Below are 27,613 nucleotides of genomic sequence, written 5' to 3' on the forward strand. Positions count from 1 at the left end.
AATTTTGACACAAAAAATAATTTTAATGAACAGTTTGTACAATTTTAAAATTTGCAAGCCATAAAATATGTTTTCATTTATTATTATGTTTTATATATTATTATTATTTTGAATGACTCAAAAGGATATTTTAACTCTGAGCTGTAGATTTTTCATAGAACCATGTTGCCCTCTCAATTTTTAAAAAAGTTGACATTAAAAAATAGTCAGTTTGGTATACAGTAGAGAGGGGGGTTTAGGAGAGATCATTCCTGTACTGGTGTCAATAACAAATATTGATCAATGCATGCATATATGAACTGCTGTGATGTCTCAAGAGGTCAGAAATTTGGACTTACACCAGATCTACTTTGCCTGAGTTTCTCAGAGTTCTTTTATCAAATTCCAAGATGCAGTAACTGATTCCTCATTTAAAACTGAATTAGAGAACATTGAATCTGAGAGAAGGGTTTAGCTTTCTATGTCTAATCAAATCAGTACTCACAAATGTGACTGAAAACTACTGGTGTTTGAATACAGAAAACAAGGCTTGTGTCATAGAAAATAAGGCAATAAAAAGTACCTGAGTGATGGCACTTTTTAGAAGCCTGGATTATGAACTCCAGAAGCTGAAAAAGATCTTTCCAGAGAAAATGCTACACAGAAATAGCAAGAGAGTCTTCTGCTGATGCACACCTCTGGGCTGAATGGAGAGCGCAGTGCAAGGCAGGGAAGTGTAGCGTGCTCCATTGTATGTTTGTGCTTTTATGATGCATTTCTGCTTGTGTGTGTGTGTTTGCAGAAGCAGAGACACCACATAGCGCTGGCAGTCTGAGTTATCTGAGGCATATAAAGGAAAAAAGGCATGTAAAGTTGGGGGGGGGGGAATCTGAGACATTGTTAATGATGTACCAACTTTTGTGAGTATAAAACTTTGGTGTGAAGTCAGGCCGCAAAGCCATTGCGGTGACTCGAGTTACTTACATTCTCCCTTTGCATGGAGAAGGCCACAGCTTGGCTGTTCAGACCCTCAAGTTATGGTGGAAAGAAGACCCTGGCTTTTTTCACTCATGCTGCTGATGAGAGCGTGTTCTGCTGCGGCAGCTCCCGCCAGCAAGGGCTGACGTTCTCTGTGCCATTCCTGCTGCTGTTTTGTCCACTAGCAAGTGTCTGGGCAGCGCTGGGAGGCAGGAGGCGTATCAAATCTCTGCCTAGTTCAGGGGGGACAAATAGAGTGCTTAAGTTAATGATATTTGCTCGTTTGTGTAAAAGCTAATTTGGATGCTGATCCATTTTTTTTTTAATTTGAGCACCTGTGCCTAATAACATAGACAGAGTTTGATGCTAGAAGACAGGTCTTCAGCTCCTACCATTGAAGGAGATGCAGTATGTGGAAGTAAGCCAACTGGGAATGTAGTCTGGATGTTCCTGGTTATGGCTGAGAGAAAAGATGTGTCTTATTTAGGAGAGTGAATAAGCATTAGTGAGCATAAGATTTTTTTCTCCTTAGATGTATTTTCTGGGAGGCACGAAAGATGCTTTATCGCATTACTCTGTTGAGAAAGAAAATCCAAAATTTTAAGCTATTTTCCAGGTGGTTTCCCAGAAATGGGAAGTGAAGGTGAATCCAGGTGCTCGTTTAGAGGCCGCTGTTTTCACAGGCATTTGAGAGAACGTATTGCTTTTGCCAAGTAAAAAGAACATAAACTCACATAGAAGTTGAGCTTTCTATGCTAAGTCATGAGATTATTTAAAAAACTTTTTCAGTCCCCTAATATAATGAAAAATATACTCATTAATAGATAGTAGCTAGTAGATGAAGCTACTCAAACTTACTAATATTGGATCTTCTACTATTCGTGTACACGCTGAAAATGATTTGCTCAGACACAGTGAAACTGGTCATTCACGTAGTGTCCTGGTTTCGGCTGGGATAGAGTTAATTTTCTTCCTAGTAGCTGGTACAGTGCTGTGTTTTGGATTTAGGATGAGAATAATGTTGATAACCCATCTACATTTTAGTTGTTGCTGAGCAGTGCTTACACTAGTCAAGGACATTTCAGCTTCCCATGCTCTACCGACTGAGCAGGCTGGGGGTGCACAAGAAGCTGGGAGGGGGCACAGCCAGGACAGCTGACCCAAAGTGGCCAAAGGGACACGCTGCTCGGGGACTGTGGTATGGAACATGGGGAAAAGCTGGGGAAAGCTGGCCGGGGGGGCCGCTGCTCGGGGACTGGCTGGGCATCGGTCGGCAGGTGGTGAGCAATTGCACTGTGCATCACTTGCTTTGTATATTCTTCTTATTATTATTATTACTATTACTACTAGCATTAGTATTTTATTTCAATTATTAAACTGCTTTTATGTCAAACAATGAGTTTTCTCACTTTTACTCTTCTGATTCTCTCCCCCATCCCACTGGGGTGGGGGGAGTGAGTGAGCAGCTGGGTGGTGCTCAGTTGCCAGCTGAGGTTAAACCATGACATGTAGGTATGGTATCAAAGTAACTTGTGTTTCCTTGCATGTTTGCAAGTGCAGAGCTCTGGGTATGCAGGGGAATTCAGCTATAAATTTGTTTCGTAATGTTAGGTCAAATGCCAAAAGCAAGGTCAGCATTCTCAAAAAAGTGTTGTGACTTGGTACTATTGTATCAGAGCTGCTTGGCTGGTGGAAAAGAATCCATCTGACAGAGTGCCTCAGACCTTATGATGGCTTTAAATTGATTCATGTTAGTTTACTTGGCAGACTAAATCCTTAAAGGAAAAATCCCCTTGCAGTGAAGCTCCTCATAGCCAGAGGAGCCTTGAAATAGCACGGCAATGAATCCAGTCAGAAGCCCTTTTTCCTTTCCTGCTCTGTTGGATGTTAATAAGTTGTAGTGGGCTTCTGAAGGTGGAGGCCATGTGGTGCATGTTCGAGCGTCACAGACAGAGGGAAACGTAAGTACATCAGTAATCAAAAATCCACTGAAAAATTAAACTTGTTCTGCAGTAGCCTGGCCTGTTTGTTACATATGTAACACTAAATTTTGACTAAGAACTAGACCTTCATCTTAATATAAAATAAATAGTTATCATTTGTTGTAATGCAGGTCTTAAAAGCTTTTCTCCATAGTCTACAGTACAAGTGATACCAAAAAGTATTGTATAAGAGTGGTTTTAATGGTTGTGTTATTCCTGAACAGCAGTAATTAAAACTTGAAAAGTTAAATATAACTTCAGAACAGATGCTGATGTCTGTACCTTGTACTGAGCTGATCCACATATCTCACAAAACCTGCGTTGTGTGTGCGGTGCATGCTGTAGGTACTTCAGCTACAGCAACAAACTAACAGTGTTAATACAGCTAACAAAGAAGATTCATATGTTGATGTTTTCGTTCCTTTTTGTGGAAAACGTGCAGCATCTTTTTTGGAAACAAATTGCCATTGAGGGAACAGTGACTTGCTTTGTTTTCATTTCATATTTCATTTGCTTTTCAGGTTTGATTTCAGTTTTCTTGTTTCCTAGTTTCTGAGATGACGTTTTTGTCATCTCAAACCCCTTCAGAAGCTGACAACGTGACTTTCCTAGAATGAGACTTCTTCTCTTCCTCCATTGCCTCGCCCTCCCTCCCTCAACTTCCTTTCTCACATCTTTCTCCTGTTGACACCTCTCATCTTTCCCAAAACTTTTCTTTCTCCAAACCCTCCTACTTCATTGCTGTCTGAAGATTACATTTCACGCATCTGCCTCAGTTAAGCATTGCTTTATTTAACTGTTTTTGATGCAATCTCATCCCTGAAGCTACTATTTTTGGTATGAGTGCAGCAAGGGAATTTCTGTGCAGTTGGAAATATCTGTGAGCAGTAAAATTAGTGCTTGCCAAGTAAAAAGGGTAATATATTGAGGGACACAATTTTAAGAAACATTACAGTTAGCGTGGGATAAAACTACAAGCACTAATGCTTAACAGCTTCTTTGAAATTTTGGCATTGAGGCTGTTTCAGTCACTTTGTTTAGCATTCATCAACTTGTGTACATTTTAACTGATCTGTTTTAGATTTGAAGTTTGATATAAAAAATGGAGAAGGTAGAGGCGTAACTCAAGTTAGGTTGCTGCTGGACACGGACTATAACTTCAAAACATTTGCTTCTAACCTGTGCTTATAATGAAGTTTGTGAATTTTCTTGCTGACCTGAAGAAAGATTTAGATATTTGAAATTCTTTTCTTTTCCCCAGGGCAGTTGGCCCATGAAAATTTAACTCTTTTTCCCACAAATATTGCCTTTCAATGAGACCATAATACCTATGACAAACTACTAGGAGAATATTGGTATCACGTAAGGTTTATCTTTCATATTGTATGTTAGATAAAATCAGAGTGCTTATACAAGGTCAGTTGATTGCAATATTTTTTTTTCCCAGTTTTATCTCCCCAAAATGACTCTGTGCATTGACTGCAAAAGCTGTGGGAGCCTGATATTCATAAAGCATGGCCTCTTCTGGTAGCTTATTCTTGTCTAGGACAGAGAATAGTTTTCAGCATTCCTCATGGTGTGTTATCTAGGTGCATCTGCTCGCCTGCAGTTGATCTTGCGTTCGTTCACTGTTAGGCGTCTGCTGAGGTTGGCTGTAGTGGCACTAAACAACACTGGATATTGTGTTTGGTTTGGACACACCGTATTGGACTGAAATGCCCAACTCAATTCATGTGAGGAGTTTCATTGAACTCTTATGTGCTACTGGTGTTTTTGTCATGAATAATTAGGACTGAAGTCGGCCTTAGATGAAGTTTTATAACCTGTTACCAATCTGGGATGTGTTCAGTCCTGTGCGCTTTCACAAATGCTTTTAAGCACCATTCCACACAAAATACTTGGAAATGCCTGTAAACCCTATAGAGTAAAAGTGACGTATAGTTCTGTGTACTCTAAGAGGCAATATGAGTGTCAGAAGTTACTGCTTCTCCTTTGCTCTGCTCCCCTTGTCATGCCAGTGTACCTGTTGGTGTGGCTGAGCTGGGAAATAAGCAGAGGAGCTCATCTGCGCTTTACAATAACATTTTAAGAAATCAATCCCTCCCCCTCTCTCTGCATATCAGTTCTCCGATGTAATTTATGACACGACCATGTTAACAGTTGGGTTAGCACAGCTAAGAGTAGCAAACTGAAGTGCAGGGCAGAAACAAGTGGATGAAGAGCACAAGGCAGAGGACAGAAATTTCTGAAGTCAATAGTGCTGGTGAAATCCCGAGACATCTTAATATTAACATAACTAAATGGCTAGTGATAGGTATCTGTGGTTTGCTCTTATTTATCACAGTATCTACATCTAAAGTACATAGTATGATCCTTATCATGTACTTGAAGAACTCAAAATCTTCTTTTAAATCTCCAGACAAGTGAAAACTGAAGAACAAGTCCCGATCTGAAGGACGTCTCATATGAGCCACTTAACATTGTTAGATATATTATAAAGAAATTTGATTCTTCTCTGCAGTTTAGGTCTGGTGCTGCTGTTCTTAGATTAGTATCAGACATGTTGGCTGCTGTGCATCTTAAGCTATTGATACAACAGAAGAATAAAGCGTTCTTCCCCCCCCCCCCCCCCCCCCCCCCCCCCCCCCCCCCCCCCCCCCCCCAAAACAAATGACAGGAAGAGTTAAAGCAAATACTGTTTTCCTTAACTAGAGATGGCATCATGTCATAGAGCGTAAAGTGCCTAAGAAGTACCTCTATTTTATATCTGGGGGGGGGGAGGACTTGGGACGGGACGGACCAGGGATGTAGAGTTGTTACGAGTTCTGGTTCTGACTCTTTCTTTGTTAACAATATGGGCATAACACCTAATATGATGTTATGTCTGCTACAGAGGTGAAGAGTTTTTGATCTTCTGCAATTATTCTCGTGTTCAGTTCTATTTGTTTTGCTTGTATTCAAATACTTGTGTTTTACAATGTTAACAGGTGGCTGGCTTGGGAAAAAACATTGACCTGAACAGATGTGTTTTAGATAAAAATGAAAATTCAAAAAAGAAGTAATTTTAAATGAACTACCCTTAAGTGTCTTGTTTGTCTGTCTTTTCTGTCTTCTAACTGATCTTTTAGATGGTAAGGTCTCTGAGGTCTGGCTGGCTTAATTTTGTCATAGACAGCATAAGGACAGCATCAGTGTCAGTGCAAAGGAGGATATGATGTCAGTCAGACACCAACTAGCACAGAAGTTTTATTGTGTAGGTTATTACCATTAAGTACAAATATATTACAAACATTTAGGAAAAAAAAAGAAAATAGAAAGGAATCCCACTTTCCCTTGGTTGTGCAGTTCTGCAGTGGCATTTTGGAAGTGCAGTACTCTTTCTGAGGGGAAAGATATATACATATATAATACAACCTGCAAGCTGCTGCATGTCCAAGGGAACAAAGAAAGAGAATAATGAAGCAGTAGCAAATAAAATTAGCAAGTTAGTTTCTCTCATTCATTTTGTAATTTTCAGTATAAGGGTCCAGCTCAAGGAGAATTAGGTACAAGCATAACGAGAACATAAATCTCACTTTGTATTTTCTTTCACTACAGTAAGTGCAGTTATATTTTTTTTTTTATCTAAATGAACAGACTATTAGGGAGAAAACCAAACCACTGCTCTTATCAGGTTTCTGTAATAGAAGTTGATAGTATTGCCATTCCCATTGCAGGATGTCTTCCAAGTATAATTTTTTTTTTATCCTGTATCAAAGATGATGATTTTTAAAACAAGAGTGGAAGACAATGAGAGTAAAAGTGAGTTATGCCATCCTGTGTACTGTGTATCTTTTGGTAGTGTTGAAGGTAAGTTGCAATGCTTTTCCTATGGACTGGTCCAATCCCTCATCTCTTCTGGTACCGAAGAGAGATTTCTAGAGCCTGAGGCTTGAAGATAGCCTTGGGCTTTTGTAAGCCACTGTGGGCGAGTTGGAGGGTAATTCCATCAGAGAGAACAGCTTGCTTCCCCTTGCACTGCCCACTGTAGCAGGAGAAATTTTTTTCTTGCAGAGAATGAGGGGACATACAGTGTGTGTTTACCCCTAATAAGTATCCTTATCTTCAGTGATTGTGTACTGGAGTAAATGCAGTTCATGGTTCAAGTGTGCCTTGGTACCATTCAGCAAAGCCATGCTCTAGCTGAATTTAGAGTCAATGGTTAAAGTAAATTCAGAAAAGGGAGAAGTGTGGCAGTGACTGGTTCACTCGAGACAGGAAGAGAAAGATCTTCCTCTGCTTTCAGCAGAAGAGAGGAAGAAAAGCTTCAGTGCACTGTCTCCTCCGAATATCTTTCTTGCTAATGTCAAAATTGACAAGGAATCAGTTTAAATATTAAAGTGAAATAATACAGTGGGAGTGAAGAAACCACATGTCACTTAAACTCCAGGATGCATACCTAAAACTATTTGAGGTGCAATCAATAATGAATACGAAAGCACTCGTTTCCTTCTAAAACACTCGTATGCTAATTTTAAACATCCAAGGTCAAGAACACCCAAAATCTGTACATAGTGTACAAACTGGTAGTTGCAGTTTAGAGAATTTACTTGTTCTTTTCAAACATGTAAAAATAGTCTCTTGAAGTCTGTTGAAGGACAGTGGCAAAAGAAGTGTAACTTTGAAAAACACACAGCATTGATTTATGTCCATTCCTGTTTAAAAAAAAAAATATTCTGTTCAAAGTCTGAACACCTTTGATAATCTCACTGCTAGGTCATTAAGGATTTTAAAATGGATGCTTACATTTAGGAAAAAATTAAGATTATATTAAAATATGCTGTTTAAAATGCAGGAAAAAAGCTGTTTTGTCCTTGATTATTTAGTGTTACGACCCATATGAAATATGGTAAAAAATTGTGCTATCATCAATAAAAGTGTTTACAAAGCATTGAAAGTGAGCACTTGATCAAAGCTGAATACAGTTTGAAGATGCTGTTTGTAAGTACAGGTTATCCTCATAAAGTTTATTTTGAAGGGAACTGGAATGATTTAATAGCAGCTAGGTTTTGCAGTACTGTCCTAGGCATATCCTTTTATATTCCTTTGCCCTCCATGCAAAACCTGATATGTAATAAATGCACCAGAAAGGACAAAATCCTATTTCATTCTCCGTCTTTTACAAGGATAGCGTGCTTGAAGGCGGTCTGCACTCATGCTATTAGCTGCAGTGTTCAAGTGCTCTGTTTGTATCGCAGCAGTGCTTGAAGTAAGGTTGTCATTCTTTAAGCAACATCTTAAAAAAAACCCACCCCAAACCCAAACCTAACCCCCCCGAAGGCATGGTTGAGGGCTGGAAGGTATTCACAGAACCAAAACCACGAGCTGCAGGCAGGAAGCAGCTGCTAAAACTCCCTCCCCCCGTGCTTGCTTTGGTGACTGTCTCGGCCTTTTGGACAAAACCAACCAAGAGATTAACAGGACTGTGCTGCTTGTGCAATTCGGACTTTCTCGGTTCCTTATAAGAGCAGAACTGTCTAGGGAAGCTTTCACGCTTTTGGACTAGCAACTGTAGCCTCGTCACTGACCTAAAGTTTGAAAAAATGGGATTTTAAGCACAACTCTTGTTTAATGTGTATACATTTGTGTCCATAATTGGATACTGATTATTAAAAACTTGCTCATTATAGTTCTAATAATATGGCATTGAGTTTTATGAATTCCTGGAGCGCATTCAGTTTTGCTTCTCCTTTTTTTTTTTTTTTTTTTTTGGTAAGTAATGCTTAGGAGTCGTGTGTGCAGTCCTGTGTAGTGAGATCTGCCAGTCCCACTATTCCAGTTCAGGAGTTTGCAGGATCAGAGGTATTGCTCCCTGTAAAAGGGGCAAAATGTTAAAAACATTCAGTGCGTGAAAGGAGTGGGTTTGATTAGTGAGGGGTCCAGCCTGCCCTTTGCTATTGCTGGAAGCTACATTTATGCTTTTATTTTAACTACTGTCCTAGAGAAAAACGCTATAGATATGTTTACATTACAGATGCAAAGTATGACATCAGGTGTTGCTTAGTATAATTTAGAGATGTGAAAAGAAAACAACAACAGAACTCTTCAGTTTTGGATATTTCTAACTTAATGTCAGATGTTTTATTTTTACTGAAAGGGGAAAACATGTCCAGCCTTAACCTGTCCTTTTGGATATCAGGTCATCTGTCCTCTTGTATATTCCACAGTGTTTTTTTTAAAACAATGTTCTTCTGTCTCTCTGGCTCTACTTGCCTTCCTGGTGCCAAACTGCCCTCCTCCCCACCTCATCTCTCCTTCTTACAAGGCTTTGGAGAAAATGTTGCATCTTTTATAGTTGTTGATTCCCCAGGGCTTTTGAAGTCCCAGCAGTTTGCATCTCTGTAGTTAGCTTATCTACAAACAGAAAGAGGCAACACCCAGGAGGTTTTTTGTCTTGGCTATTTTTTTTTTTTTTTTTCTGGAGGAAGACTTTCCTGCCACTTTATCCGTGAAGACACTGTGGAGACGCTGGAGAAAATGGATGCAAGATGAGACTTCCCTAGGGCAGTGCGTGTATGGTATCCCCTGCCCAGGAGGGAAAGAGTGGAGGTTTGCATGCCCGGAGCCAGCCAGGCTTCCCTCCGGCAGCACACGGCAACACCTCTGAGGTCTCCGCTCGCAGCTGGGAGCTGGGGCTCTGTGTTCAGCGGAAATGTGCACGACTGCCAAAACCAGCTTTTACAGCAGTCGAGTTACCCTTGCTCCCTCTGCATAAAAGCATTTGGCATCTGGTTTCAAACTGTTTTTCAGAGTTGCTCGCAGGCTCCTGTCAGTCACAAAAAACTTGGCTCGGGGTTGTGAATTTCTCTGCCATGGCTCTCTGGGACATTTGGGCTATTTTCCTTACTGCTACTATGCCAGGGCTAAGCCTTGATGGGAACGAAGGATGGAGTAGTCCTCAGGTGTATTTCCAAAGGATGTAGTTCAGAGGAAATGGAAGAATGGACATGGACAACGAGAGGTGCCAGAATCGGGGTAGCTGAAGGTGATGTCAGTTGAGGAAACAGGCAGCATCCCACAGCTGGTGATTACCCCCATGGAAAGTAAATTTATGACTTTCCTTTGGATTGCAGCTGTCAGTGCTCTACACCTAAAGCTTGGATTTCATTATTTGAATGAGGTGAAAGTCAGTACTCAGCTATATGTGAAGCTTTGTGTAATCAAAACCAGGCTATTAGACTTGTACCTGCCGGAGGTCTGCAGACTGTTGTGTTCCTAAGGAAATGGTGGTGTGGGTGCCAAGGCTGTAAATTGTCTTTTACATGTTTGTGTCTGTATAACTTCAACACTTCAGAGTATGCCATAGCAGTATTTAGTAGAGGCGTATTTCCATAGCTGGTATTTGAAATTTGCTGTTTGTTTTTAAGGGCCTGTTAGAGGTGCCATTATGTGAAACGAAGGGTTTGCTTTTAGGCCATCTCTTTTTTTTTTCTTTTCTCTTTTTAATGAGTTTTCATTCATTCTGCCTTTTTTGAAAAGCCCTCATCCTTTCTCCTTCCCTAGAGGCTTCTGGTTTGATTAAAACTAACCTGAACCAAGAGCACTAACACTTATGATACCAGAACAAGGCAGATGGAGAGAAAATGTTCAATTTAACTTACGAACACCCTTTACTTGGAATAATATGCTCATTAGATCAGCAGCTGTGTAATCACCCTGGAGTTGTCTGACTACATGTCCTTTTTCACATCTGTCAGCCAAGTTAAATGCAAATGTAAATGTAACTGTTCCCAGAGGTCTTCTGGTTCAAAAGTTAATGCTGGATTATGGTAAAATATTAAGATATGTTCTCCCCCTCCCCCTTTTCTGTGCCAAATGAAGTATTGATCCAGGGTTGTCCGGGCCTGGTAAACTGCAGAGCAGCAAATGATAAACCTTCTTTCTTAATATAAGTCATTTGAGAATATATTTATGTATAGCAATTTCATCTTATCTCTGAGTGACAGAGATGGAAAACGATGATTTCTCTCTTTCTCTTTTCTCTTTTTTCCCTCTCTCTCCAGTCTGATGTATGAGTGAAAACAGCTTAATGAAAACTCACTCAGCATGTGGGCATGAGTAGTGGTTCTGGCTTTGAAGTATCCTGGATATGAGATGCTTGGAATTGGCCTCATAAGAGACTTACCCTAGTGATGCAGAGTGTATATGTCTTTGTTTTTTCTAGGAACATTGGATTTCTACTTGCTTTAGCTTTTTGTTGTTCATAATCTGCCCAGAGCTCTGGGCAGTGTATGTATATATCCAGATAATTAGTATGTGCACGTATGTATCTCAAGACTCCCTACGTTTCAATACTCATGTGCATGTATCAAAAAGTAGCATGTCAAAAAGTAGGTTGGTATTGGAAATGTTTTTCATTGGCAAATAACTGCTTTATGTTATGCATTTAATCTGTTTCTATGTATCTGCTAAATAAATTCCTCCTTCAAGGGAGGGAGTAAAGCTTAAGTTTTCAACAAAATGCAACACTCAAATACTGAGCTAGATGCCTAGATTTTGCAAAAAGACTTGATGTGTAATATGGTTGTGAATTCTTGGTGACTTTTACTGTGTCTTAGAAAAATATATCCTGATTTAGGCGCATACATGGAAACAACTGCTTTGAAGATCTAACCCACAAGTGAGTCTTTCTAGGTTTTATTGGCATAAACTATGAAACTGTTGCCATCAACGTTTGTTGATCACTTCACGTTTTCAGTTTAGGTAAACATCAGAAATAAAATATGGGCCTAGTCCTGACAGCAGCTGTCAATAGCAAGGAAATGTTGCCTGTTTCGGGAGACAGTGAGTTGCAAAATGATTTACTTCTGTTTCTTCTAAAAGTGGAAAAGTACATTTTAAAAGATGTACTTTGCTCTTGAAATGCATGATTTATTAAGTTCTTTTTTAAGAAACAAGACTAAAAAGTGACCCCCACCAAAATACTTAATAAGGCAGATTTTAAGCTCAGACACGCCACTGCTATGGAAAGAAGTAAAATAGTCCCTCTAGTGTACTGCTGCTGTAACTATGCATAGGAATATCTGACGTGATTTACTGAAGAGTATGGCTGCAGGAAATTACAAAATAACGTTTTGGCAAGGGATGGGAAAGTGCTTACATAAACTGGAGAGTCTGACATACAACAGTAAGTCAAGTGAAACAATACTAAATACCAAGCAAAAAAAAAAAAAAAAAAAAAATCTGCTGTTCGAGTAATTCACGAAGGAAAAAGTTAATGTGTAGTGCGAGACCGTTGCTCTTGCCAGCTGTGCCCGAAACATGAATGAGAAGCAGAGCCACTCGCCGGGGCGCCAGCTGAGGTGTGCTTCCTCTTGCAAGGCCGCAGATTTGAATTTCATGTCATATTTTGCATAAACTGGCTATACACTGAAAAACAAACTTGGATGTTCACATCTTCTTGAAGTGAGTGTGGCTTTGATGTGACTTCTAAAGAGTTGCTTAACCTCTGTCTGACGGCATTAGTGCAAAGGAGCTATATTGAGGCGGGTGCAGGTGGGGCTTCCTTTTACACATGAAAGTCTCTTGCTAACATCTCCCAATTTCAGGTTGGCTGCAGGAGAGTCATAGAGTTACTGAGCTTTCCAGCGTGAAGGGATATAGTCGTTGCAGGATGTTTTGGGATAGAAACGTTTCTTTTTTCATGTGTCGTAGCTAGCCAGAACATAAATACGAGTCTTTGCTCAGTACCTAGTTTTCACTGCCTGTTCCTGGTAAGAGTGTGTGTGCAAAGGCCCTGCAGCCCTTTGTACAGTTGTTTGTTGCAGAGCAGTGCCAGCCACGGAAGCCCTGTTGTTCTGGACTTTGTACAAGCAAGGAGTGCTACTTTTGCACTTAAGCTAAGATCCAGTTTAGCCTCATTCAGAGGTACAAGAGCATTTGTCGGAGTCCTTGCTGTGGAAGAGAACTGGGCAATCATTTAGGGTTAAATGGGTAAAACGGACTAAAGCTTCGCTGAAAGGAAGAGAGCAAGACAAAAAAAGCACGTGAAAAGCATTAAATTGAATGTTACGGACTTTCATGTGTACGGTACACTGTAATTTTGGAGTTCAGAATTGCACTATTATTATATAGCTTTCCTCACGTCAGCTGTACAGGGCCTCAAACCAGAAGTGTTCTGAAAAACTCCCGAGTCTTTATTTGTCAGTTTGTTGAAAATCAGACATTTTTCTGGGTTTAGTTTGATTGTTTTGTTGAATGTCTATTGAAACTCACTGTTTTTTCTGACAAGTCAGCCCATACGTAACTGTGACCTTCCCCATGGACCTAGAAATAAGGGAACTCTTAAAGAGTTCCTGCAGTGGCTCAGAACCAAAGAACTGAAATTTCATGTGAAAGGAGGATCTTTCTTTGACCCACTTCATGTTGGAGCAAATACGTTTACACGTATGTGATGTTGAAATAGTGTGTTGACCAGAAGTGGTAGTTTCACATACGATTACTTGTGTAAGTATTCCTGACGTTTTCTCAGAATTCTTTAAGGAAACCACAGCAGCAAGAACAAGACCCCTCAGTAGAAACAGTTCTGTTTCTTGGCGGAGCGCTGTTTTAAGCTGTCCTTTAATAGGAGCGGTCAATGGGCAAGCGTTACCTTTTATTCTGTGGAAGTTATGTCTGTTTTCAGTTACATATTTTAATCTTAAATACACACTGGGATGGTTAATGGTCTTCAGTTCTTAATTGTTTTGTTCTGAAATAAGAAGAATAGCGAGCTCTGCCCATTATCTTTCCCCTTTTGTGATGCCAGCGTGGCCACGCTTTATCACGTACTTCTGGAGAACACGGTGTCTCTGAGATACTGACTGCTGTTGTGATGATTACCCTTTTCTTCTTAGCGGATTATCCAGTGTTCAGGTTTTGACAGAAATCTGCCTGTTGGCTTCCTGCCATTTTAGTTTGCTCTTCCTGTAGTGCCAGACCTTCTCCGTTCCAAGAGCAGTGAAAATTACTAGTCGTCTTTTGTTTTCTCTAGTCATATAGTTCCTTTCTCTCTCCTTTTCTGTGTGTGCATGTTCTCTTAAACACTTTCTGGCTTCCTTAGTGTGTGTGTGTGTGTGTTTTTGTTGCTCCCTCTGCACCCCTGCCCCCCCAAATGAAGGTTTCACATCAGTTCCTGAAAAAGTTTTTCTGTTCCTCTTAATTGTCCTGGTTTTGTCTGGGATAGAGTGAATTTTCTTCCTAGCAGCTGGTACAGTGCTGTGCTTTGGATTTAGGATGAGAATAATGTTGATAACACACCGATGTTTTAGTTGTTGCTAAGCAGTGCTTATACTAAGTCACAGACTTTTCAGCTTCCCATGCCCTGCCAGTGAGAAGCTGGGAGGGGGCACAGCCAGGACAGCTGACCCAAACTGGCCAAAGGGCTATTCCATACCATACGACGTCATGCTCAGTACATAAACTGGGGGGAGTTGGCCAGGGGGTGGTGACCGCTGCTTGGGGACTGGCTGGGCATCGGTTGGCAGGTGGTGAGCAACTGCATTGTGCATCACTCGCTTTGTATATTCTTTCATCATCACCATTATTATTATTTTCCCTTCCTTTTCTGTGCTGTTAAACTGTCTTTATCTCAACTCACAAATTTTACTTTTTTTCCCCCTAACTCTCTCCCCCATCCCACTGGGGTGCAGGGGGAGTGAGCGAACGGCTGTGTGGTGCTTAGCTGCCCGCTGGGTTAAACCACAAAAAATTTATAAGTCTTGCTTTTGTTTGTGTTTGTTTGATAGCTGCAAAATGTAATTTGGTGGTACATTTTGGGAATACCATTTGCTAGTTATCTTCCTAAAATTCTTTTTTTTTTTCTTTTTTGTACAGACCTTTCTCGTGTTATCTTGAAGCAACCGTAGTTAGCTGTAAAGAGTAAGCCATACTTCTACTGGGTTTGATTATGCTAGATAAGTGAGAATCCCTCTAAGGAAAAGGGTTTGCGTGGGTGGAGTAGTTTGCAAAAGATTTTCTGTGCTGGGAAATAATGCATTGAAACAGGAAAGGGATATTTAGTTCACCAGACTTGCCCCCCTCTGTTTCGATAATCATTAAACCTCTTTTTGTGTGATTTTGCCAATCAGTGTTCACCCATCTGTCAGGACAGATAATTTTGCCAGCTATTGAATTTTCGGTTAACTTTCCACAATGTCTTTTCTCATGCGGCTTAGCAGTCCTTGCAGTCCTGCGCTGGGATTCTCGCAGGTGTGCAGAGGCAGGTTCTTGTCTGGTACAGAAACCAGAACTCCCCTGCAACAGCAAGACTTTTAAAAGGAATCTTTTTTCTTTTTGACCTTTTGACTAATGTAAAATAGTTGTTAATTAACTCTATGGTTTATTCAATCAAATTTTATTCACAATTTCCAAAACTTATTCTAGGCTGCATTGCAGTTCTTCTGTTCATAGGGGAATTAATTTGATTATGTTCATAGCATATTTATTTGTTTTTATTATTCCTTGACTTTTGTGTAAGGCAAAACCAGATTTTATGTGACACTAATTTTCACAGCAGCTTAAATGAACCCAAAATGTTCCTTTCACAGGAGTAGTATAACTTTGTTCATTCTGAATTTTGCTCATCTGCATATGGGACCTGATTCACTTTTGGAGGCTTTGTAACTTCAATTTAAGCTCTGTAGTTGGTGATTATTCTCTGTGGTTTTTACTTTGTCATTCTCCTGTGTAAATACGTCATTGTCCTTCCTTTGAGAGATGTACTTTCAACTCTGTGTTTTATGGTCAGGTTAGTCTTGTAATTAGAACTTCAAAAATAAACCATTTTAATTATAGAGATTATTCCCAAATGCCCATGGAACGTACAATTGCTATACTGAATTTTGATACTACCAATAAAAACCTTCTTTGGAAATTTCACTTCGGCTTAATATGGATTTTAAGCTGTAAAGACCCAACCTGAAACTTCTGGGAAGTTCAGGCGAGCCTTGTCATTGGAAGTATGGAAATTCAGACCGGGTGTCATTTTGGCTCTTTTTCTCTCTCTAGCAAATAAGACCTGCCAATCTGATAGTGCTCAAAATAAGAGAAAATATTTGTGACAGAGAGGACATGCTAGGCAGAGTACAAGTTGGTCTTGTATTATTACAGCTGACAGCAAAATAACTCCATGTATGTGACCATATGTACATGTATTCTACCCTCCCTAATGTTCTCCCTTTCTTACTGTATAACCTTGAGCGCATACAGGAGGTGTTTTCTTAGAATGAGATCTTCCTGACCTCTGCCGTCTTCTAAAAATAAACAAAGCTTATGGGCTCAAATGTGCAGCTTCTGTAACCGTTTGGCTAATAAGAGATTACCTTTCCTTTGCAAGCCAGTCCTGAAAAGGTGGCTTTCTGCTGATTTGGCATTTGGCTCCCTCTTCTGGCCAGTGTTTGGAAAAGCTCAAATTAATACTTGCGGATTTTCTTTCTGGAGCTACAAAAAAAAATATTCAGTGCAGTCTGTAATATAAAATTTGATTACAGTTGCATCCAGGTCCAATTGCAAATTGAATGTCTAATTCGTGACATGTATGACCTGATTTTAAATCCGTTTAAATTGGCTTTTACTTGTGCTAAAACTTGTAAATAAGAGATTTCCCTTTTCCTCTCTTTGTGCTTCCATCACAGCCCGCAGTACAAAAGCACTGAAGACCAGCTCATGGGAAATCCGTGGAAGTTCAGTGCACTCAGTGTTTGGCACAGCCAGATTCTGTGTCTGTTTATATCACTCGATGTGAAATGGTGTTGCTGATAATTAAGCAACAGAGAACAAAATGTTTTCTTGCTTCTCTTCTACAACTAATCATGGTTTCTGTTTCCTTCTTCTCCAGGTGATAGAAACACTTTCAAAACTTTCTCGCACTCCTATTGCAATAGGCACAGGAATAAGGTATGTTATTGCCCTAGGGAATGGTGGGAATAATGCCTCTTGCATGACGCTCCGTGGAAAAGTTGTTAGAGGCGGTATAGGCAGTGTCCCCCAGTAAGAACTACTCTGGTTGTAAACCAGATTGTCCAGTGGACAGCTAACCAAGGCTCTGGACCTCTGAGGAGCTCCAGAGGGTATCTTCTACCTCTGGTACACTTACTGAAGTGCCTGAACTACATTTACTTCTCGTGCTGAAACACGAAGTGAACAAGTGAGCAGTTAGTATTACAGAACTTGTGTGCTAATTGTGACACCTGGATTGTAAGTCAGGCTGATGCAGTGCTCATCTATGTAAAGACAAATGGCTTTTCTTTTCTTTCTCCCTTCTAAAAATCAGCAAAACTGCCAAGTTTGCGAGATTCTCATTTTCACAAAGAAACCAAAAAACCCCAACCAAACCTAACCTCATGAACTATAATTGTGGGCTGTGAGAGAAGGTGAAAGACTTCATGCTTTGGTGTTCTCTGTCTTTTTGAATGGTTTGATTCAGCAGTCTTATCATACATGAATGGATGATGTTTTTAAAACATAGACAAAATTCCCTAGCCAGTCCTGTAATCCATGTCCTGTGCTAAAAAGAGTAGTTAATATTCTCAGCTGAAAAACTGACAATGATGTGTATTAGTGGTGATTTATAACAACCCCATCCAGTAGGGTTTTATTAATTATATTAAGTATCAATTCATATATAGAAGTCTAAATACACGTATACTGTTCATCAGAGAAAGAGGGGAACATACAAACGTTAACATATAGTAATTGTGTGAAAATTTTAGAAACCAAACAAAACCCCACTATAAGACTAGACAAGTGCTTGTCTATAACTCATGCTGTTTTTCTTTCTATAGGCCCTTCCCTACAGAAGAAAGCGTTGATGATGAAGATGTCTACAAAGGTCTTCCTGATTTAATAGAGTATGTTGTAAATCTTTACTTAAATTAAAGAGTTTGGCTTTCTGTTGCATGCTATTATTTCTGTGATGTTATAGAACACATAGTTTTAGTGAGAATAGGATATTTATTTGATTTAAAAAGATTTTGTTAGCCATTATACTGACCGGGAAGAATTAATTATGAAAGCTTATCTGAATGATTGCAATACATTTATGTATGTAAGGAAGCATGTTTCATAGAGGGTGCTGGTAGCAAAGTAAATCATGAATGCATTTTTAAATTATCTGTCTGTACTATGAGAATGCTTTCATAGAATTACAATATCAGTTGTAAGGGACCCAAGGAAATTGCCTTGAACTTGCAAAGAAAATGCATGTTTGGATCATAATTCAAGTGGGTCGTTTCCCTAAAGTCAATGAAATTCTTCTTACGAGTGCATTTACCTCTCTGAGTAAGTGTTTGCAGGTTTATTAATTATTGCCAATTTTCACATTGGCTTTGAGGTACAAGTAAGATGGACGTGATCATACTGTATAGTATTGAATGGCAGACCGCAGCTTTATTTTTGCAGACTGGTGAGAGAAATACATCTGGGCGTAAAAAACTGTGAGGAAGAACTACTCTTGTATTTTATGGCTAGGGTCTCTCAAGATCCATTAGGAATCATGTTGGACGAGAGCTAGGATCAGAGCTCACTGTCCCAAAGCTCAAAAGTTCACCATCGCTCACCTCACTAGTGCCTATCTGGCTCTGTCTTGGCTCTGGCCACATTGTATGTCACTTGCTGTGATGTGGTGAAGTAGCTGCTATTCACACCGTGGATTTGTTTCTTTACTGCCTGTAAAGAAGGGAAACCCCACCATGGTTGGCATCGCTGAACTTATCACCTGCCCTGCAAAGCTCCTCCTTGTCTCCTGCAGCTGACTGGCTGTCTCAGATAGCTGCTTTTCACTCTGTGTAGCTGAAGGTGCAGAAGGTAGGAGTTGCAGTCTCCTCTGAGACCCAAGTGGGCTAGAGGTGATGTCCTCATCTCTTAGATGTGGTGGTATTAGCACTGTTTGAAAACAACGTTTCTATCAGTTCTTACCTAGGTATACAAATTCAGTACTGGGAGACAGTCTTTCATTTAAAAAAGAGTTTAACAAATCATACCAAAGAAATTGAGATTGAGAGCTCTTCTTTTGCATCAAATTACAAATATTATTCACTGAAATTTCATAGTTACATGCTGTCTCAATTGTGGAGGAAGCAATTCAAGAAGTACTGTCTTCATAAGAAGCAAAAGTGCCAGTGAATGATGCAAATGGCCCACATTTTTTAGTTTATCTTAATTAGTAAGTGTATTTGACTAAAATTAATCTAATCGTCCCCGAGTTTAAATGGTGTCTAAGGAATTTAGAATGAATTTAAGGCTTTCTGTCAGAGAGAGCTGTAGTAGTTAAATGTTTCTATCCTTACTCTGCCTTTTTGCCAGCTTTTGTTCCCCGGAGCATAGGTGGTAAAATGGGAGTGTGTCTGTGCTGCATCTAACACAGCTGCTAGTGTTTCGTGGGAAATGCTAGCACACCATCATCACTGGTGCAAGCTGAAATGTTAGACTAACCTGGAGCACCTGAGCTTTCTAGCTCTCTTGGGGCATGGTGTCTGTTGGAAAAGGAAGGGATGTGAGCAATTTCTGTCTTCTGTTGAATCCCCTAAATATTTTTTTTTTAATCATTCCATCTATTGAAACTTCTAACGCTTGCTTACTTTATCCTTCTCGTGTCCTCGATTAAAACAACAACAACAACAAAGCTGATACATATTTAATGAGAAATAAAAAAATCACTTGGTTTCTGTGTATAGTCCTTACTGTAGACGTAGTGACTTTGTCTGACATTTCCAAGTAGTCTGTGTGGCAGCTGTGTTGGTAGCAGTTCTCATGCATTTTCATTTCTTTGAAATCATTAGTCTCTGCCAGTAGAGCTTCTGATGTCCTGTTCTTGAGTACTGACCATCCACTTAGAGAAATGGTTGTCCTTCCTAGTTCTAGTGGACCGATCCTCAATTTGTTTTTTACTCTGAAGGTTTTCAGCATTGTCTTCCAACAATAAAAATCTCAAAATTATCAGCACATCTGATCAGTTCTCTGTATTATTATGACCAGACTACTTTCAATATCTTTTAGAGTTCTTTTTTAGACATACCCTAAAAATGTGAGTGAAAGAGATCTTACGGGCTTGATATGGTCCTAGTGCAAAGAAGGCAAAACTCCAGCAGGACTGAGTCTAATGAAGCTGAATTAGCTGACGGTAGAGTTGAGCATTGACTTTATGCTGAGGTATTTCTGTAGTCTGGGTAATAGGAAGACACTTCTTGTGCATTTTGTTGAACTGTCTGATTTTCAGTTTGAAAGGTTGCTTTTTTTCATTTTTGGGTAGCTGAAGGTTGCCATGAGGTGATCAAGATACTGGCTTATGGTGAGAAGGTACAGACTCTCAGCTGCTGGCTCTGCAGTCTTTAGTGTATTTTAGCGTATTTTACCCCAGATATTCCTTTCTTTTGGCAGGAAAGATACCTGTACCAGTGTCTCACATCCCAGTGCGGTGGGGTGCCAGGCAGTAAGGAGAGGTAGCTCCTGTTCACTGGATTTGATGGGAAAAGGGATGAAGAGAAGAGAGCAGCTGGACAGCACCTCATGACAAAACTGTCCTGACAGGCAGCTTTTGGTGCCTGGTTTAGTTCCTGTGTGGTTCTAAATTCATGCAGTCTTCAGTGTTCTGTTGATTGTGTACAGTCATATTTTAAATGCATTGAGGAAAGAAAATTAATGGATTTAATTTCCCTTAATGAGTTCTTTTCATTCGATAGTTCTATTAATTAATCTGTTTGTTTACTGTAGAAATCTTTTCCTATGAGGAGTGGTCCCTTGCAGAGCTGATGGTAATTTGCCTGTGCTGCACAGCTTTTTTTTTTTAATTGTCTTTTCCTTTTTCCTTTCAGTGAAACTGGTGTTGATGAAGATGAGGAGTTGTATGATTGTGTCTATGGAGAAGATGAAGGTGGGGAGGTTTATGAAGACCTAATGAAAGATGAAGCAGCACAGCAACCTGTATGTTTTCCAATTCCTAGCTATTTTCAAACAATAGCGGTTATATTTTTGAAAGTTAATATTTGTGAAATTAATCTCTTTATAGCTAGTTTCACTGAAACTTCACTCATGCTCAGTTGCATCCAGGGCTGTCACGTGCAGCGCGTTATCTCCTATGTAAGACTTTGCAGGCTGTTTTGGCAAAGGGTCGAATGTTAACTATGGTAATTTTTTAAAAGAAATGTAATTTTTAAATTAAATTCAATAATTACTTAATTTGTTAGGAGTGCCAGTTATGAATGGTAAGATTTACCAGCTATTTTAAGAGCAATTAAATTAACTGCTTACTTCAAAGTGTCCTACTTCAAAAATTAAGTTATAATATTGTGAAATGCTGTTGTTTCAGCCATAATTTGGACAACTAATCTAACAAGGACAACTGATGATTTTTTCATAACAATGAAATTCCTGCTTATTCAACCATGTAGTTTTTTGTCGATCATTAGGTTGGCCTTACTGAGAATGCAATAAGTAGCTTACTCACCTTATCATATAAAGGTACCATGGTCAGTTTTCAAAACTGTCTTGGAAAAAACCTAAACTTAGGCAATAAAATTTACTTGCTAATTGGGAGAAACCCTAATGTACTTGTCTGCCCTTCCTCAGAGAAGTGCTTTCTGATCTGGAAAATGTTAGTCTGTGGCCATGACAGGATATGTTTTTAAGGACAGTTGTTTTCTTCCCCTGCATTGACATGAAGCTATATTATGTTTCCTGTTGTCTTAAGTTGGAAACTTGCTTCTACTTTTCCAAATTGCTTTTTCGTAATATAGTTACATGAAGAAGTCTAAAGATTTTTTTTTTTTTTACACTTTGTGTATCTTTTCAATACAAGTACAGGAGATACCTAATGTGATTTGTGTTCTCTGCTTTTATGGTGATTCCCCAAAGTCAGCACTATCTTGTCTCTGGGAAGATTACTGCCTAGATTACTGCCTTGTTTTAATCTCTGGTGTTTTGAGTATAACAATATTGTTTTCAAGCCTGTTTTTCTGTTAATGCAAAATCCTGCAGGTAATGCGTGTAAATTAAGGATGAGATAAGCAGAAAGTTATGTTAGTTTTTCATATTTTGCTTAATTTTGTTTACCTCCTAAAGTTTAGGTTATTCAGTGAAAACCAAATAAAAAATTGAGTTGAAAAAACACTGTTTTATATCTAATGAAGTCGCATTCGCTTGCAGGCAGTGTGTTTCAGAAGAGTGGTTGAATCATATGAAATCTTTACTGTGATCTTGTTGTGAGTTTTAATTTTATACTGAAACTCAAAATGCGTTAAGTTTTGGGTTTCACATAATGAGTGTGGGTGGCTTTTTTTTTCCCCTTCAACTGTAACAGTTGGTAATCTCTGGCAGTTGGTAGTGTGTAAACTTTCTCTGATTCTTCTTTCCTGTTGCATATGTCACTCTCGCATATCTGTATTTCTAGCAAATGATTAATATAGCAATCAGAACTTTCATGTTCTAATTTCAGTTGCATCTTAGCCTAGATACTTCAGATTGAACAGACTTGTATTTGTTTCTTATAGAAAGTAAACGAAAATAGAAAACATGGTACTGCAAAATATTTTTTTTCTACAACATGTAGTGAATGGAGACATTACAATTGTTTTGCTGTGACAGCTTTCTTGAATGTGGTAATTATTTCTGGTTTCTGATATTTTCCTCTCAGGTTTATAAATACACTGCATGCTAACATGACGATTTTGCACAGTTCTTTCATTTGAATCCTATGTGAGAATTCCTTGCATATAAAAAACACTAGCATAGGACAACGTTCAAGTCGATTTTCAGAAGAACCCAATACTTTTCAGTCTCCAATAGCAGCCAAAATTGCTTTGCATCTCCCTCATCCTTAATTTATCGTCATTATCTTGCGAAGTAAACTGTTCCGCTAAATTTTCTCTAGCAGTAGCTGACCTTCAAAGGCAATTTTTCTCACTTTACTGGTATTCGCACATCATTTCTTATTTCCTCTCTCCTTTTGTTTATTGCACTCAAATTGTAGAAGTTTGTGGTACAGATAGAAAATTAGTATGTTAATTTTTGCCAAAAGTACCTATGTGAATGATCTGTTTGGGTTAGGTGAGCACAAAACTGAAGTGAATTGTTTTAAGTGGAATCACAGGATTTTGTTTGCATTGTTCATATGAGAGTTGGTGAACAAGGGTGGTTTGACAAACCACCCCCCCCCCCCCCATTTTGCAAATGGATATAAACTCCTGTTGGGTACAAAAAAACAAGCAATTTTGCAAATGGATATAAACTCCTGTTGGGTACAACAACTTCTGTATTGGTGCAAATACTGCAAGCAATTTGAACAGTATTGAGCTCACAAAGACAAAGGTGAAAAAATAACTAAAAGCCTGAATAATGTCACATTCTAATACTTTATTGAGATTAATTAACTATGGTTAACTGTTGACAGTGCCCACTTCCGCCTGCTAAAGAATTTGGGAATAAATGATAGATTTTGAGTTGAGGCTGATCATCAGATGATGCTCACAAAGTATGTTTCTGCTGATAATGACAGACTGTATTTTTGCAAAACGGCTACTTCTGTCTGCAGCTGATAAGGATGGCACTTTAATGTTTGTTGTGGGAAAACTCATATCTACACCAATTGGGTTTTAAAGAGTAATTTCTGAGATAACGCAGCACCTGGTAGATGAGAGTGAGAAGCCATGTTCCAGTTGCAGGAGCTGCTTGTAGAGTCACATGGCGACAGAGAGAGGGTAAAGGAGATACGTCAAAACAGCAGACAGAAGTGCGAACAGGGACAAAGCTTTATGTGCCTGTTTGATTTGCAACTTGGCATCTAGTTCAGGCGGTAGGAATAAGTTTCCCCCTCTTCACAGGTGGCCAAGCGATATCATAGGAGCTGTATGTGGCTCACGGGCAGTTTAAGTGCGGCTTGCTATTTGCTGTGGTATGCTTAGCAGGTGTGTCAAGTAGAACGGTAGCAGAGAGAGGGACTGGAAGGAGTCTAGCTCTTGGACATGCTAAGAGCTAATTGTTAAAACTTCAGTCTAGAAGTTTTGCTATTCCTGGAGGACAAAAGTCTTTTGTTTGAAAGCTGCAAGTCTTTTTCTGAATGGGAAGAACTGTAGTACTAAATTTCTAGTCCTGACTCCCCCTGTATTTGAGTAACATCTAGTCATCAGGTCTATTACGTGCAGTGTGTGGATTCCCTACACTGGGTGAAAAAAGGTAAGATACAGTCAGGGATATGCTGAAGGATGCCTTGGAAGGATGTTACAAACTGATAAATAGGCTTCAGAAAGGATGTGACACTACTATTGCTTATTAAGCCACTGCTTGTTGTTGTTTTTGGAGAAAACGTTTTGGATCAGTTATTGCTTTTAATTGTAAGACCCTATCCAGTTACTGTGTCAGGTCTCCAAGCTGACCTATATGTCTCCAGGTGTTTTAAGTCTTGCTTGACACGAATGCTTCCATACCTTCTTCCAGGTATTTACTCTTTTATTAGAAATCAGATTTGCAAGTTATTGAAGCTGTAACGCTGTAAATCTGATCTTCAGTAAGAGTGCTTGTAAACTATTTTTATAGAGTCCTGTGCTGATAATTACTTCAATTTCCTATGAGTCTGGTGGTTTGCATGGAAAAATCCCAGGGTCTCTTTGAAGACACACACATACGTATGCAAGAGCTGAACTTAGAGGTCACTGCTCTTCCTGATTCGAGGACGTACTCATATTGTGTCTGAAGAGAAAGCTCCCCTTAAGAACTAAAAGGGAAAAAACTGTAAATAAGTGCAGGGATTAGACTGAATCCAATATTTATGGCAATGCAAAGTTACTTACATGATTTAGTCCCATTAAGTTTAATGGAATTATTAACTGCTCAGTATTTTAAATAAGATTTCTCAGTCTGGATGTAAATTAAATATGACCTTGTATTTCAGCTTCCAAAGTACATGCAGAGAGTTCAGCGTTTTATGTCTAAACATTAACTTTTCATAATATTCTTTTGATGCTGAATTTTAGTACAGCTCTTAAAATGATCATCTAATTGAACACTAAAATATTCTTGGTTATTGCTGTCATCTTTGGAGGCTGCAGTACTCAGAAAATTTCAGGAAGCAGTTATCCTAATTGCTTAATTCTAAACAAATAAATACATTTGTTATCCATTAGGTGCCTGCTAATGACTTAAACTTGACTCCATTGTAATTGCAGAAATATACTGAAAATGACATAAGAAGCTGTTGTCTTGCTGAAATAAAGCAAACTGAAGAGAAATACACTGAAACTCTGGAATCAATAGAGAAAGTAAGATACTACTTATAGAATTGTTACTTATGTATTTTTATAACAGTCTAGAAAATATAATGACGTAGTCAATGTATATATATGTTTCTTTTCCTTGCAGTTTTTCATGGTGCCGCTGAAAAGGTTTCTGTCAGCATCAGAGTTTGATACTGTTTTCATCAACATTCCTGTAAGTAATTGCATATTTAATGAACAGATACAAGGTTTGTAGCTGGTTATGATATTTGTGTTGTATGTTACTGCACAAAATGATTACTTGAAATACGGTGCGCAATGCATATATGTAGATATTAGGGTAGTTGATAAAAAAGGATGTGCGCGCTACTACTTTTTTTTTTCTGCTTGAGTGAATAGGATAAGAGAAATAGTATTATTGTGTCAGATAGTGGTTATAAACTGGAGTATCTTTGACCCATAGAAGCTAATTATTTGTCGAAGATGGGTTACCTTCTAATGTGTGCTGGCATTTTAGTGATGGTACAAAGCTGTGCCTGTTAGGTTGCCTACCACTGTATGTTGAGTGGTGCTTTCATTAGGATTTCTATAGCTACTCTGCAAATCCTCGTGTCTACCCTGGCTTCTGTCATCATTGAAGACATTTTAAAGTTAAGATAACTCACGGTTTTGGATTCAGAATCTGATGCTGGAAAGGATAGGGAAATCCTCTCTGAAGTATCTAGGAGACCTCTTTATTTGACTAAAATCTTAAAGGTTTCTGTGATTATTACTTTGTTCCGTTTATTTTTGGCCTAATCATAATGGTATGACAATTTATGTATATTTTTAGTTGATGTAAGTATTTAGCAGATGTCTTTACTTTATCTGACTTTAAAGTAAGACATCAGATATGGTCTGAAGCCTCTTTCAACACAGACAAATGAAAGGAATGTTCTTTTATGAGGCACGCTGTAAAGAAAGGGTCCCCAGAGTGTGGCCCACGGGCCACATCAAACCTTTATTGCCTGTAAAAGATCACCTCTGTTTTGGGTATCTCTGGCATATCCTGCAGGCTCTCAGGGCTGTAGGAGGAAGTGTTGGGGATTTTTTTTATTCTCTGGGAACCTGGTTTGTAAGAATGTTGTAGTTGCTGTTCCAGCACCATCCTGACAGAAGCTGAATTACGACAGTTATTACACTGATGATGGTACCTGACACCTTGCCACATTTGTCCTGCTATTAAAGTTTTCACCCTGAATCTCAATTGCTCTAATTTCCTTCTCTTTGAATATTAGTCCAAAATACTGCTACAGATATCAGTAACCTACTTGTCATCTTGAAGTATGTCAGCTGCCCATAGAGATCCCTTTGCTTTTGAAAACAAATTTATATTCTGTCCTACATTAATGTTTCTTGTTCATTGCAAATAAGGCCCTGATGTGCCCTACCTAAGTTACTGTAAACTTATTTCCTAAGGCTCCATGTGCCCAGGCACGTTGACTTATGTGCATTGAAAGACCTAAAGCCAGCCAATGTGAAACACTGCACAGGGGTATAAAAAGGGCTTACACACTGTAAGCACAGAGAGGTCAGCCTACTCACTACTCCTTAGAGAAATGTAAGGGGATCAGATAAGAGGAGTAACAAGAACAAAACCTGTTTATCTGAAACTAGGAAGACACGTAGTAAACTTCTATTTAGGTTGTTTTACTTTGCTTTTCATTGTCAGCATTCAGTATTCTGCTGTTAGAAGATGGTGCTTATTACTGACTCCAGTAACGTTTCATAGGCATCCGAAAACATTAGCAGAAATACAGGGCTTGCCTAACCCAAAAATACGTGCAAATGCTTTGTCTACTCAGACCTTGTTTCTGCGGCAGTTCCTCAGCAGGAAGGCTGGAGGGCAGTGGAAGCTTGTTTTAAACTAAAAATGGCTGTTACACAGCGCTCTACAGCAAACTGCAATGTGGAGAGCAAATGCGGTGTTCTCAGAACAGGATGGATTTGCCTGTGTTAAAGGGTTGTGGTGAAGGATTGGTGCTTTAGGGTGATGCTATATTCCTTATATAGACTCTGAAAGGTGCTTGCTGGACAAAATCATCCGCTGATGTCCAAATGTATTTTATTTTTAAGGAAAAAAAAAACCAAACAAAAACCAGCCACCCCAAACTACTCACCAGTCTAAAGAGAGTGCCTTTCATTAGGGCTCAGATTTCAAAGTTCTGTCCCATAAAATGTATGTATGGCTCTATATTTGTGTGTGTATCTGTGTACATATATGTCTATGTATATATTATGTACATATATATGCGTTTGTATGTACATCTGTGTGTATATATGTGTGCACACATATATAGAATCATAGAATCATAGAATCATTGAGGTTGGAAAAGACCTCTAAGATCATCGAGTCCAGCCGTCGACCCAACACCACCACCCACTAAACCATGTCCCTAAGTGCCTCATCTACTC

General features: G+C 39.1%; 1 protein-coding gene across 1 annotated transcript in view; it reads left to right on the forward strand.

Annotated features, from left to right (window-relative positions):
• VAV3 (vav guanine nucleotide exchange factor 3) overlaps nucleotides 1-27,613 on the forward strand; it is a 142,739-nt gene that overhangs the window by 16,234 nt on the left and 98,892 nt on the right. The window contains exons 2-6 of the mRNA XM_009283190.1: nucleotides 16,795-16,853; nucleotides 17,741-17,806; nucleotides 20,768-20,876; nucleotides 25,112-25,204; nucleotides 25,305-25,373. Of these exons, the coding sequence (XP_009281465.1) occupies nucleotides 16,795-16,853; nucleotides 17,741-17,806; nucleotides 20,768-20,876; nucleotides 25,112-25,204; nucleotides 25,305-25,373 (396 nt within the window). The remainder of the gene's footprint in view (nucleotides 1-16,794; nucleotides 16,854-17,740; nucleotides 17,807-20,767; nucleotides 20,877-25,111; nucleotides 25,205-25,304; nucleotides 25,374-27,613) is intronic.

The sequence above is a fragment of the Aptenodytes forsteri genome, unplaced genomic scaffold (assembly GCF_000699145.1).
Source record: "Aptenodytes forsteri isolate BGI_AS27 unplaced genomic scaffold, ASM69914v1 Scaffold181, whole genome shotgun sequence".
Classification (NCBI taxonomy): domain Eukaryota; kingdom Metazoa; phylum Chordata; class Aves; order Sphenisciformes; family Spheniscidae; genus Aptenodytes; species Aptenodytes forsteri.